The sequence below is a fragment of the Copadichromis virginalis genome, linkage group LG9, assembly GCF_057382275.1.
Source record: "Copadichromis virginalis isolate Kocher_CV1m ecotype Utaka linkage group LG9, C_Virginalis_male_GT1.1, whole genome shotgun sequence".
NCBI lineage: Eukaryota > Metazoa > Chordata > Actinopteri > Cichliformes > Cichlidae > Copadichromis > Copadichromis virginalis.
The window spans coordinates 23,314,314-23,328,609 of NC_140626.1; the positions used below are offsets into that span (position 1 = coordinate 23,314,314).

At 42.8% G+C, this 14,296-nt stretch overlaps 1 protein-coding gene across 2 annotated transcripts in view; it reads left to right on the forward strand.

Annotated features, from left to right (window-relative positions):
- The window catches only part of kiaa1217 (KIAA1217 ortholog), a 99,649-nt gene that overhangs the window by 62,370 nt on the left and 22,983 nt on the right, over positions 1–14,296 (forward strand). The window contains exons 3-5 of one of the 2 annotated variants that reach the window (XM_085468263.1): positions 8,682–8,762; positions 9,862–10,057; positions 13,026–13,224. In XM_085468263.1, the coding sequence (XP_085324389.1) occupies positions 8,682–8,762; positions 9,862–10,057; positions 13,026–13,224 (476 nt within the window). The remainder of the gene's footprint in view (positions 1–8,681; positions 8,763–9,861; positions 10,058–13,025; positions 13,225–14,296) is intronic. The other variant, XM_085468264.1, reaches the window with a different exon arrangement.

Here is a 14,296-nt window from a genome sequence, read left to right on the forward strand (position 1 = left end):
CGTTTGGTTTTGACTGAAGTGAGGGGAAATTGCTGCTGTGGAATGTACTATAGGTATGTGTGGGCAGAAGCAGGTTTTATACTGCTAATCAGCGGGCGGTCTGTGGCTTTCACATTTGGCCCTTAAGGCAGGAAGGGGTAAGCTTGGACAGGAAGCGTCTGTGGCTCAAATACTTCAGGACGATATGATATGTACAGAGATTTTGTGTTGAATTGAGAATCTATGCACGTATGCAAGTGAGGGAGAGAGACGGAGAAGTTAATCTGAACTAAACTGTTAACCTTTTGAGGAGACACCTCATTTGTCAGATGTGGAGTGGTGTGGAGTGGTTTAACTTAATTACCCCACCTCTCCACAGGGAGGTAGAAGGTCTCATTTGCAATTTTCTCCATCGTTATGTTTGACTCCTTTCGCTTTAACAGCCTTTCTCTCCTGTGCAATAACTGTCACATTGTACCCATTGTAACATTTTCTAGAAATTAAAAAAGTACATTTTAAATAAGACAACTTTCCCTTTGAAGTAAAATTTGAGTACATATCCAATAAATATCCTTTTCTTTTTTTTTAGATTCTGTACTATCGAGGGTGTGCCATCCCAGCATTATCCACTGTTTAGTGTAAAGAAGGAAGCATGCCTTCCATGTGAATGAGATTCATTTTGGATGTCAATTTAATGATGTCTCTTCTTTTGCATAGTCAAGGTAGTGTACTGTCACTGCAAAGAAATGCTGCTGCTGTAACAAAGAAACGTGCCACCATTGTTTAAAGATCTTATCTTGAGTACTATGATGAGCCATGGATACTGTTTATGTCACTGAATAGGGTGTAATAGTTTCACAGCCTGGTCGATTTGTTGAGGGCCTGAAATTATCGGCAGATATTCGACGGTCTATCAGATCCAACGTTTATAATGGTTGATAAATGAAAATCTAAAAAATTAAGAAGAGACAGGAAAAACACCATTCCACCATGTTATCAGTGTTGAGTTGCTCGTTGACCACAAGGCAATCTGCAACTTCCGTTTTAGCAGCATGCTTGTCTGGAATGGCACAAACGCAACAACCAGTAGAGCATGAACAAATAAATAAACAACTGCAAACAAGTTTTGTTAGGAAATTCTGTTTGTTTTGTGTGTCTGAATGGAAAAAAAAAAAAAAAAAACAGTACCAAATATCGGTATCGATCCTTAAAATCCTGTATCATTCTGGCTCTAAAGCTTTAGCCCCTATGCTTCAATTGAAGTTAACTGCTTTTTCAGTGTGATCCTGTCCCATTAATTTAGGGCACAATGCTGCCAAGTAAATAAGGTGAGGGAGAAAATTAAATTAATGCAAATATATATCACATAGGTTCTTCCTGTGAAACAGTTATTTTTATTGATACATAAAAATAAAAGTCACTTTAAACAGATTCTTCTTTGACACCCTACTGCACTATAGCCATATTGCTATAGCTTATTGTGGCTAAATGTGCTTGTATTTAAAAAAAAAAAAAAAAAAAAAAAAAAAAAAAAAAAAAATATATATATATATATATATATATATATATATATATATATATATATATATATATATATATATATATATATATATATATATATATATATATATAAATATATATAAATAAATAAATAAATAAAACACCCAGCACGCCCCTGCGGGCGGTTTATCCTTCAAGCTCGGGTCCTCTACCAGAGGCCTGGGAGCTTGAGGGTCCTGCGCAGTATCTTAGCTGTTCCCAGGACTGCGCTCTTCTGGACAGAGATCTCCGATGTTGTTCCCGGGATCTGCTGGAGCCACTCGCCTAGCTTGGGAGTCACCGCACCTAGTGCTCCGATTACCACGGGGACCACCGTTACCTTCACCCTCCACATCCTCTCGAGCTCTTCTCTGAGCCCTTGGTATTTCTCCAGCTTCTCGTGTTCCTTCTTTTTTTTAATATATAGATATATATATATATATATATACAGTAAGTACCAAAAATGATATTTTCTTACTTTAACTATGGTTTTGGTTTTCTATCATTTAAATTAATAGTCAAATCACTAGAAGAAGCCTACGCGTCCCACCAAGATCAGGAAACATTGAACAAAATACGCAAAACAAAACTAGAATTAAATGAGATAATTGATAAAAAAAAACAAAATTCTTAGTACAAAGACTACACCTACAAAATTACGAACATGGTAATAAATCCGGTCAATTTCTAGCAAACCAGCTAAAAATAAATAAAGAAAAAACAACTATATGTGCTGTTCAAGATTCATCTGGGAACACATTATATGAACCGATACAAATAAACAACATTTTCAGGAATTTCTATAAAACGTTGTATTCACCACAAATAAACCCATCTAAAAAAGAAATTGATCAGTTTTTGGACAATATAACTCTTCCAAAATTATTGGACACTCAAGCAATGGCACTGGATTCACCACTGACACCAGGTGAACTCCAGGAAGCCCTGATAAGTATGCACAATAATAAGGCTCCAGGTCCAGATGGCTTTCCTGCAGAATTCTACAAAGAATTCTGGTCGATTCTAGCACCAGTTTTCTACAGAACGTTGTTGGAAATTAAAGAAAAGGGCAGACTTCCATCAAATATGAATTCTGCAAACATTAATCTCCTGCTAAAACCAGGCAAAGACCCTGTATATCCCTCAAGCTATCGTCCAATATCCCTTATAAATGTAGACCTTAAAATAATCTGCAAAGCTCTCTCAAAGAGACTGGAGAAAATAACCCCCCTCTTAATTCATCCTGACCAAACTGGTTTCATAAAAGGTAGGCACTCATCAACAAATACACGTAGATTACTTAATTTGATAGACTACTCATACAGTAAAAACCTAGAAACTACAATATTCTCTTTAGATGCAGAAAAAGCATTTGACAGAGTTAACTGGAAATTTCTATTTGCAACTTTACACAAATTTGGTTTTGGATCCTCTTTCATAAACTGGTTAAAAATATTATATAATTCCCCAACAGCTTGTGTTAGAACAAATGACCAGACATCCTCCAGCTTCTGTCTCTTGAGGGGCACCAGGCAGGGATGCCCACTCTCCCCTTCACTATTTGCAATTTTTATTGAACCACTAGCAGCAGCAATTAGACAGAATTCAGTAATTAAGGGCATAAAATGCAAGAACGTGGAACATAAAATCAGCCTTTATGCGGATGATGTGTTACTCTTTCTCCAAAATTCACAAACCAATATCTCTGGGGTGATTGAATTGATAAACTCTTTTGCAAGAATATCAGATTACTCAATTAACTGGTCAAAATCTACAGTCCTACCGATTAATTGCTCCTTCCATAATTCCTCTTCTACACCACTGCAATCGGGAAATATAAAATATTTAGGTATTAATGTTTCTCCCAAGCTTGCAGATCTAACTAAATTAAACCATATCCCACTTTTAAAGAAGGTAGAAGATGATCTGGCTAGATGGAAATGTCTACCCATATCACTCATGGGAAGGGTTGCCGCTATAAAAATGATGGTCTTACCAAAAATAAATTATTTATTCTCAATGATCCCAACTAAACCGCCACAAGATTGGTTCAGATCTCTAGATTCATGTATGTCCAAATTCCTTTGGAAAAATAAACCCCCACGCATAAGCTTAAAAACACTACAAAAGACCAAGGATAAAGGAGGACTAGAACTGCCTAACTTTCAGCACTACTTCTTAGCCAACAGGCTTCAGTTTATCTCAGGATGGCTAAAACACACCCTCTTAGATGAACCTTGGCTAGATGTAGAACAAGCACTCTGCAATAATCTAGAGATCTCAGACCTACCATTTATCAGCTCAAACATCCAACGACATGAATGCTTTAAAAGCATCAACATCAGCTCTTCTCTGACAGCATGGTGGGAGTTTCTAAAATTGACGGCGTCTTCATTAATCCCATGCAAACGTACACCTATCTGGAACAACCCTGACATATTACAAAACAATAATATGATAAACTTTTCAGATTGGAGTGATAAAGGAATCAAATATTTAGAACATATACTAGAAGGAACAGAATTTATTTCATTTGACGGACTAGTTACACAATATGGGATCAACAAGAAAAGATTTTTAGAATATCAACAAATTAAATCCATAGTAAAAAAGAAATTTAAACCGGGTCAAGTTGAACTACAAACACCACCAAGTGTGGTTCAATTTCTTACTCTTAAACCCCCCAAATTACTATCCAAAATATACAGAATGCTTTCTAAAACAGATGAATCAATATCACTTCCTATTGCAAAATGGGAAGCGGATTTATCAGTTAACTTAGACCTAAACTTCTGGTCTCAGATTTGCTTAAAAACCTTTCATCTAATTAGAAATCCCAGTCTTCAATTAATTCAATACAAAATATTACATAGAGTGCACTATACAGGTCATCGGATGTTCAAGATGGGCTTTACGTCTACCAACAACTGCTCACACTGCCAAACCAATTCACCGGACAATTATATCCACGCTCTTTGGTTCTGTCCACCAGTTCAGAAGTTTTGGCGCGAGATATGTGAAGACTTATCGAAGTGTCTGAAATGTAACATTCCAACTTCCCCCTTAGTGTGTTTCTTGGGCAGCTTAGATAATGTCACTTCAGAAAAGAATATAGCCCATATGGTTTTCACTGCCCTATGCATAGCCAAGAAAACAGTCCTCATGAACTGGAAAAATAAAAATAATCTTAATTCTAACCAATATAGAAATTATCTATTAGACTACATTAGTCTTGATACAGCCTCTGCCACCACATCAGATCAATTGCTCTGGGCTCCTTTGATCAGCTCCATCACCTAGTGGGGGTGGGGGGTCATAGTTTGGTCCCGCCTTCACTGTTGTGATTGGTGTGGGGGTAGGGACAGGCTTAGGGCGTCGGGGGGTTCCCCGGAGGCATCTTCCTTGGGGGGCTCAACCCGGGGTAGCGGTCATGTCCGGTTAGGGGCTCTGTTGGCTCTCAGGTGACTGTTTCCTCGCGGCTGCGTGCAGCGGGGCTAGGGGAGGGTCTGTGCTGACGGACGTGGGTTACTGACCTGGTAGCCTGGCTGCCCCTGGGTGGGTCCGGGATGGGCGTGAGGTTCTGGGGGCGCTCCGTCTCTGGGCTGGGACCCGGACCGGGCCTCGGGGGCTTGGGTCCTGGTTGGTGTGTTGCCGGGGTTGTGGGCGGGTGGGTGCATGGGGGCCCGGCCCTGGAGCAGGGTGCCGCCGGTGCATCGAGCCACCTGGGGGGCTCTTCAACTGGTGGGGGAGATTGTCACATCTTGCAGGAGCTTTCCTCTCCTCAGGAGCTCCCTCTGCAGGAGGGGGAGATACAGGAGAGGTGGAAGAAGATCTCAGCCTGGGTGTTTATTGTCTTATGTAGTCTGGAAGATGAGTGGATGGTGGGGTGGGTGCAGTTTTCTCTGTGGTGGGGTTGGGTGGACTGTCCAGGGCTCTGTGGGGCCGGGCGGCGCTGCTGCACTGGGCCCGGTCTGGATGGGCCTGGGCCCCCTTTCCCTGGCGGGTCGCGGAGTGTGGGGGTGCCTACTGGGGTCAGCGGGGGAGCTGGCCCCAGGGAGGGGTCACTTGCCCCTCCCTTCCTTCCCTCCCCATCTCCAGCTGCCTCCCTCTTCCCGCTCCACCACAACCACCCACACATGCAGGGCCTTGAAGTAGGGGTATGTCACCAGGGTGCAGAGGAGGCTACCCCCCCCCCCCCCTCTGTCCCCTTCTGGCTGCCTCTGCCTCAATTTTATCCCACAACTTAGACATTCACATTACTCACACTCTCATTACACATACATATAGGATCTTGGGGGTGGGCACGATACACGGAGTCCAAAGTACCATCAGGGTGTACACCCCACCCCTGGCATCGTTGCCCACCTCTCAATTTTAAATACACGTAGACATTGAGGGCTAGCAGGAGGGACCATGCGCTTACCTGCTGCTCTCTGGCAGGTAGCTCCATGCCCTCCTGGGTTTTAAATGCACCTTAAAACACACATGCATCAACACTACAATGAGCGGGTGGAGGGAGGTTTGGAGTCTTCTCTCACCCCCATTCTCTGCGACCTGCTGGAGCAGGGGGGCTAGGAGGAGGAGTTGGCCATCCGACTGCGGTCTGGACTGCGGTCTGCCTCCCCCCACCGCAGGGAAAAGGGAAACACCACCTGGGTCTGGGTGCAGTTCCCCCCTCCAGGGGCGGGGGCACCTAGACCCGGTTTGTAGAGTACGCTTGGGGAGTGTGATCGTGTGTACAGCGTCTTTTTATGTCTGTCTCCACGTTGGTTGAGTGTGGAGTAAGTGCATATGAGAGCATGAGGGTGGGAATGGTTGTTTGTATCTGTGTGTGCCTGTATGTCTGTGTCTATATGTCAGGTTGGGTGTCAGGCGCCACCTCTCTGGGGACATCTCAGGCCCTCCAAGGTTTGGAGGCCTATCTCCCTCTACCACCACTTCCCCTGCCAGTGGCGGACTCCCTCAGACATCGGTGCGTTGGTGGTTCTTTGTGTCCGGGGGTGGGCGTCCAGGTACACACCGGCTCACTCCTTGGCGGCCGCTTATCGGGGCCTGGAGCCTGGGGCTCGCTCGGGCCACTTCGGAGGTGGGGTGCCCCCGGCCTCTCGGCCTGGGGCTCGGTCACTCAGGTGCAGCTGGCTGCCGGCGGAGCTCACGGGCGCGTCACTGCAACTCCCCCTGGCTTCTGCTCCGCGGCTGCTGAGTGAGCCCTCATCTAGGACTCTCCTCAGCTCTTTCCGGGACAGTGGCGCAGCTGCCCCTCTGTTGGTCTTCCTTGGTCTCTTGTGTTCTGGGGGCCTCTGGATGTCTGGAGTTTTGATCTCCTCCACACCTGCTTCATGCCCTGGAGGACGGGGCTGTGGCCCCCCCACACCCTCTAGCAGATTATTACATGAAGGAACCTTTTAAAAAACAAAAAACAAGCGCGTCCATGCTCACAGGTGTACACACGGGTGATCACACCCACAAACTACACCCTTTTTGGCTCCTACCTCAAAGCACACTGTGTTCTGTTGATCTTATGTGCTGCACAATAATGTTTAACATTTAGTATTTACTGTCATATTCCCATATATCATTGTGATGTTGTTTATTCTATTACTCTTGTTCTCTTCTGCTTGCTTTCTTTTTTCTTTCTCAGCAGGTGACCCAGGTGATTGATATATGCATTTTTTTTCTCTGCCCGTTCTGTTGGTTTTTGTCTTTTGCCCTTCTCCCCCGTCCCTCTTCTCAGCTGTTTCTCTTTCCCTCTTTCTTTCTCCCCTTCTTTCCCCCAGTCAAGTCTGTCCCGTATTCAGTAAGTGAAAATAAAATAAACAATAAAAGGTGAATCAAATGGACCATTACGGCAAGGCTGGGATGGTCAGTTTGGTAAAGTAAATCCGTTGGGCATCTTTCTTTGCCTTTAGACAACAATTCTGAGGGCAAAAGAGCCAAACGGGACAGGCAAAAAAAAAAAAAAAAAAATTAATAGTTTAAGGACCTTCTAATTAAATATGCATTTGAAGCCAGGCGGGGTTTAGCTTAGCATAGCTTAGCTTACCTTTATCTTATCTTAGCATAAAGCCTTCAATCAAGGAGGAAACACTCTGTTCTTAACTAAGTTACAGCAAAGAACAAAATGATCTAATCTTCCTCTACTCCCCTACATTTTGAGTTCCAGCCAAAACTATGAGTAATTTAAGTTTTTGTTTACTGATATCAGCCTCATGGCCAAGCACATCTGAAACCACGCTATCAATTCGCACAGCAAATTCAGAAATGTGATCCTTAAGGGAACTTAAAGTTAAAGTCTGAATGTGGCTGCCGTTTTCTCCACTTCGGTAGTTTTAGAAAACACTGGATTACACTGCCAGACCACTCTGACATAATTACTACCTACAGGTGATGGAAGAAACCAAAATGATTCAACACTCCCAGGGGTGACACAGTAGCATATGAGAAGCAGTGTGGGAGGGCCACCAACAGTGAATAAGGTCATGTATCATTCAGTGGTCAGATTAAATTCCAGACACATGACTGGTTTCAGGTGACAGCCCAACTGTGTGTGACCTCTCTTTTATTATTGTTATTATTATTTAAGTGGCTATCGTCATGTATTAACAAAATAAGAGTACATTTTTATTCATTACTTTAAATCTCTGAGTCCTGCAGTATAAGCATATTTTAATGGAATTATAAAAGTTGAGGTGTGGCTCACCAATTTGCCCAGCTGCTGTGACGGTACTTCAGAAAAATGCTTGCATACTGACTCAGCAAACATCACACAGGGATGTGAAGTTTGATGAGCTTAAATGGTCTTTTTTTTTAAAGGATATGGCATTGTATAAATGGCTGCAATTAATGTTATTGTAGACATTTTTAAGAGGTAGGATTTGTAGGATTATCATGTCAGTGCTAATTTTAACAAACGTAAGCATATAAAAAGTGATGATTTAAAGTAAATACAATCTAACTTTTTAGACTATGTTTAACTTTTGCACTTAGGCTGTCTTTGCACTTAGCCTCATTCCTCTGTTCTATGGCCTGCCGTCGACATTGATTCGTTGCCATGGTTCTTCTGTTTTGTCGGATGAACATTTCTTTTCCATTTCAACCTCCCACTGGCATTTCTAAGCTTTTTGCTTTTTTGTTTTCTCCTCTCCTCTTTTTTCTTCCATCAGTCTTTACAGGCCATGCTCTCCTCCCTTCACTCTGAGCTTGACATTCAGAGGTATTTGATGAAAATCCAATTGCCCCACAGAGTTAGTCAGCCTTTTATCTTATCTGCATCATACTGCAGTGTTGTCAGAGTGTGTGTTTGTGTGACCATGTTCACACACTCGCTAACATCTGCTTTGTGACCATGTTCCTAAAGCCAAGTGCCCCCTTGTCTATCAGTGTCTGCCCTGTCTATCAGTCTATCAGTGTCTGCCCTGTCTGTCAGTCTATCAGTGTCTGCCCTGTCTGTCAGCCAGCCTTGGCTGTCAGGTTAAACTACATCTGTCAACTGCACTTATCTTAATATGCTTACCGGTACATTCTTTCTTTGCCCTTGCGAATATGAGTGTGAGATAATGGCAGCATGTGCAGGCTGGCTTGTTCAAGATAACCCATAGGACCTGGCCTGGTAGTCTTGTGCCTTCATCTGCTATGGCTTTACATCACCATTTTTGTTGCCAGAAAGGGGAGCAATTTCATAAAGAGCCCAGTGTTCAGAGTTTTCCCCTTGAGGTGGAGCTCACCTTACCTTACCGCACAATAGCTCAGTGGGCTCAGGAGTCAGGTCACAGATCTTCTTATTGTATCCCTAGCTCGAGGATGCCACGCCATGCAGATATGATTACAGAGAAGTGAACTGATCTTCACGTTTTGATCACACAAGTCCTGATGTTTAATCAGTGGTTACTAGAAATTTCTCTTTCTGGAACAACATTTTAGGAATCTCTTTGAACTCTTTTAGGGTGTTGGTACTTTTAGTAACCATGCATACCTGTGGGTGTGTATTTAATAGCAGCAGAAGATCCTGTAGTGCGTGTATTAACACTTTGTTGCACATTTGCATGAGTAGACTCATAGTTTTTTGTGTGTTGCTGCAGTCAAAGTCACCATTAAAGATTTATTTTTCTCGCTTTGCAAAGAATGCGTGTGACTCACAGCACACCTGACATTGTCAGGAAGTGTTATTTCTGCTCCACTAAATGCATGATAACACAAAGAAGTTTCTTATACTGTGAAAAAAATATTTTTTTTTGTTGTGTCCTTGAGAGAATGTAATACTAAAGCATGTAAAGTATCATCTTGTGTACACTTGTGTACAGGGTATTGCTCTTACGGTGTTGTTTCCATGTGCTCCCATTTCAGAGCAGAAGCCCAAAGCACGGCGCCAGCACCCAGCACAGTATCGGCGACCAGGTCGACCACCTGTCCTTAGCCTCCCTGGAATCATTGGACACCATGTCTGAGGCTGAAGCGCCCACAACCTTCACCCGTGGCAGCCGGGTTCGTGCCAGCCTGCCTGTTGTGCGATCGGCCAATCAGACAAAGGACCGCTCACTAGGTATGCTGGATGTTATATTAGTTTTTGGGTTCATGGCAGTTCTGTTAGTTTGAGAAAATTCAGTTGACAATCTTGTAATGCTCTATTTCAAAATCCCCAAATAAATTTGCTATAAGGAAGTTCCTGTATCTGCCCTGTTAAAGACTCACAGCATTAACTAGCATTAGTAATGTTTGACACGTTCTTTTAGCATAACCTTGGCATAACTCTTTGTAATAGCTCCTAACCACAGTATGATGTCATTGTTTCACTAAAAGTCCAAATCTGTTCCTCTCACTCCATCCGTCTGCTAGTCTCCACCCTTCCTCCTTTCTCAACCTGAGCGCACAGTTTTGTTTTAATTAGTATTCATTTCTTCTGTAGTGAAAGATAGGAGAAAAGCATCCACAGTGTGCCATCGTGGTATTGACAGGATTAGAAACGGGTCGTCTTATCAACGTGCACGGTGCTACATTTGCATACATATGCAGCAAAGGCTCAGAGCTGTGCAGAATTAGGTGGCTGTGTTTGGCTGAGAGGGATGCAAAGTCTTAGAAAACTCTCCAAACAAAGTGTAGCGTCAGCGCAGCCTACAACTCGGCGAGGCGTCTGCCACGGGATAATAGGCAAGCATCTGAGAGACTTTTGACCAAAGTGAAAATGAATGAAACTGCAGGGTGTCGTATTCCTTTCCCGTGCCAGTAGTGCCTCTTGCTTTGTCTGAAAAGTTTTTCTACACATGCACGTACACATGTCCCATCATTCTCTGTCCTTCTATCAAAAACATCAAGACAGAGTGTTAAGACAGTGGGGGGTTATGGTGTGAGGAAAAAGGGGAGGAGAAAAAAAAGGGGGGAGGTGGGGGGCACCACTTCACAACACTGTCCCTCCCACCACTGCCTCTCACACACATGCACACACACAAACAGACAGGCACACGCTTCGCTTGGTCCCAGCAGACATTTGGGACTTTTAAGTGTCTTTTTGGTGTAGTAGCTTCTGGCTTTTTGAGAGCATCTTAACAGCGAGCAGAAAAACAGGGATTCCTTAAAACCTCAAACGTGAGTATCAAATTCATCCTTAAGTGTGGCATCAAGTGTATTGAATTTCTTCATTTTGCGGGTGCATTATAGTCGTCTGCCTTTTCGCTGCATTTCAATCGCTGCGATGAGCATATATTTCTAGACTTTATTTGTTTTAGACTTTTGTGTCTTACTGGAGAGATGTGGAAAAACTGTGCCCATTTGGTCAGAAAAACCCACTAGCTATTTGTTTCCAGTCCTCAGTGAAACCAGGTGCTCAGGAATGCAGCTGTTAAAACTGAGCTATTCAACTTTGTCATAGCAAATAAGAGTACAGAGGTGTGCACGATGCAATCTCAATCAATGGTGCTTTGTCATCAAATTCTTTCGCCCTAGTTGCGAACATCTGGATGAAAACTACACGGCCGTTAACGTAACAGCTCTCAGGGGAAAGATGAATTTATTCTGCAAATGGGCACTTTGTTAAGTTTTTCCAACACAGGAACCCAGACAGACCAGAGAGAGAAAGCAACGGATAGACTCAGCAATTTTATTTCCTGGATTTGCCCTCTCTCTCTCTCTCACTCTCTGTCTCACTCTGTCTCGTGGTGCATGTAGGATCTTGTATAATATTTCACCAACATCTGGTAGCTTTTACTGGCTAGCTCCTTTTATGGGGTTACACCAAGTAAAACCAAACCCTCCTCTCCTTAAAGCAAGTTATTTCCAGTGCACAAATGCACAAGTGACAATTTTGCCTCTGCAGCTAATGAAATGTGACATTTTGGATGATTTCTTATGAAATATGAGCAAAACAACAACACGAGCTGATTGAACTGCTCTGATCATTTCATTACGTTCTATTGTTGCCACTGATTGCCTGTGAAGATCAGCACAAAGCTGTTTGAGGTAATGAATCGCAGATTGAAAATAGAAATGTTTTTTTTCTGTCTCCCCCCCCCCAGCACTGTTTATACAACTGCTCTGTAGGCGTGGCCATAAATTTTGTTCAAGAGCCATCTGTTTTTCTAAAGCACAGTACAAATGCCACACCCAGGGTTCAGAGGTTCAAGCTTTGGTCTGTTTGATGCACAACTTGTACTGATCCACCCCTAGTTTTGTCCTCTCTTCCTGACCCCACCCCCAAGCTCACTGCCTGTACCAAATAATTTATCCTGTGCAAGTGATAAGCAAAAGATTCAGCGCAGTGCATTACAAATATTTAGCAAAAGCCTGCACACAACATGATTACATTCATGCACTTTTGTTTTTGATGCTTTCCAAGCCACAGTTCAACTGAGAATAAATGCTGAAGCCCAATTCAGACTCTCTTATCCGTTCGGGACTGTGCAGGAGTTGATCCAAATTGCACCAAAACAAAAAAGAAGAAGAAAAAAAACACCGGGAACTTTTGAAAATTTGAGTCCGGCCAGTAATCTGCACTGAGCGGCCATGACCAGACGTGTCACATGGGCCCTTGCCAACTCTTTTTACAAGGCTGGAATTATGCTGTTAGATGTTTTATTTTATTTTATTTTTTTCACCATTGAAGGGTTTTTAAACCAACCCAAACTTCTACAAGCGTCCCTTTTTGTTTAACCACCACAGTTTTGGCATTGTTTACTGCACTAACATGAAATAACATAAGCCCAATGATTTTACTGCAATATATTGAGCATTCTTGCACAGTCAGTACTCTATACAGTAGCTCAACAGTAAAAGCAGACCACTGGTTTGTAATTGGAATAACACCGACACAATTTCAGTGAACTGCGTGAAATGTTCTATTTGTCTTGACAGATTAACACTGCGTGCAGGGCTGAAATTCTTCAGGCCTTTAGAAAACATATGGGAGTGAAACAATGCGTCACTGCTAATGCAAGTTATGGAATTCAAATAGGACTGTCTTAGTCACGGGAAACATTTGAAAGGACTAATCACCAAGTCTCCCTGCTTCCTGCCTTTAGGTGTACTGTACCTGCAGTACGGAGACGAGACCAAACAGATTCGCATGCCCAATGAGATCACCAGCATTGACACAATCAGAGCTCTCTTTGTCAGTGCCTTCCCGCAGCAGCTCAACATGAAGATGTTGGAGTCACCCAGTGTTGCCGTGTACGTCAAAGACGACATGAGGAACGTGTATTACGAACTTGCTGATGTCAGGTAAAGATGCACTGTGTTTGCATGTGATAAACATGGTAACAGAAACGGATCGGGAGCATGTATTTGCCATCGCATACTGTGTTTATTATTTCCTTAGGTCGATCTGATATTGTCGTGTTGGTGTTGCTCTTGGATCGATATAACTAATGTTGCAAGTGACCAATCACACGTGATGTCAAAGTTTTATGACATAGAAACAGCGTCACACAACACACCAAACCATAACCCCTTAACCATAACCGTAACTATAGTCCCGTAACCCTAACCCAAACCACGACACATCCTAACCCTCAAACCTAACCCTGACCCTAACCGCCCCCTTTTTGGATGTTTTTCCTGAGTGGACATCGGCAGTTTTCTTCCCCAAGTCACAAAGCTATGACATCATAACAATGTGATTGGTCAGATGCAATGTTGATCCTGTACAAACATCATTATGGAACAATGTGAGGATATCGGATAGACCTATTTCCATTTACCCACTGTGAACACTTTCCATCCTCTTCCTTCTTCAGCTCTCCCTGAACAGGAAATGTCACTGGTCAGGAAATGGGCTCACTTCCACTTTCCTTCAATGTTAAAGAGAAAGTTTAAAAAAAAAAGAGCATTAACTGTAAACAAACTAAGGTTTACTTTTAGCTGACTTTGATACCTTTCCTGGTGGTTGTTGCCAGTCTTAATGAAAAAATTTGACTTTGCAAATCTTTAAGAAATATTTGCTTTTTTTTTAAAAAGCTCTCATTGCTTCATTTATAAACATACATACCAGTACTATCCTACTTTGATATTCACCTGCATGTCTTATCAGTAATACAGCAGATTCTGTCTTCTGAGAAAGCAGGCAGCCATTTGTTGTAGTTGTTTTTCAGAAGGAAAGGCTTTACTCTTGAAGGCATACGAACTTTGCCCTTTGCCTGCAGAGCTCCTGCTCAAGTGCAATGTGTACTTTGTGAGTAATATTTTATCAGGGCTGTAAAAAAAATTGTCTCGTCATAGCTTAAGGGCTGTACGGGCGACCATAATGCCATAGTTAAATTGAGCCCAGGACATGAAACAGCAGGTGTGCTCTCAG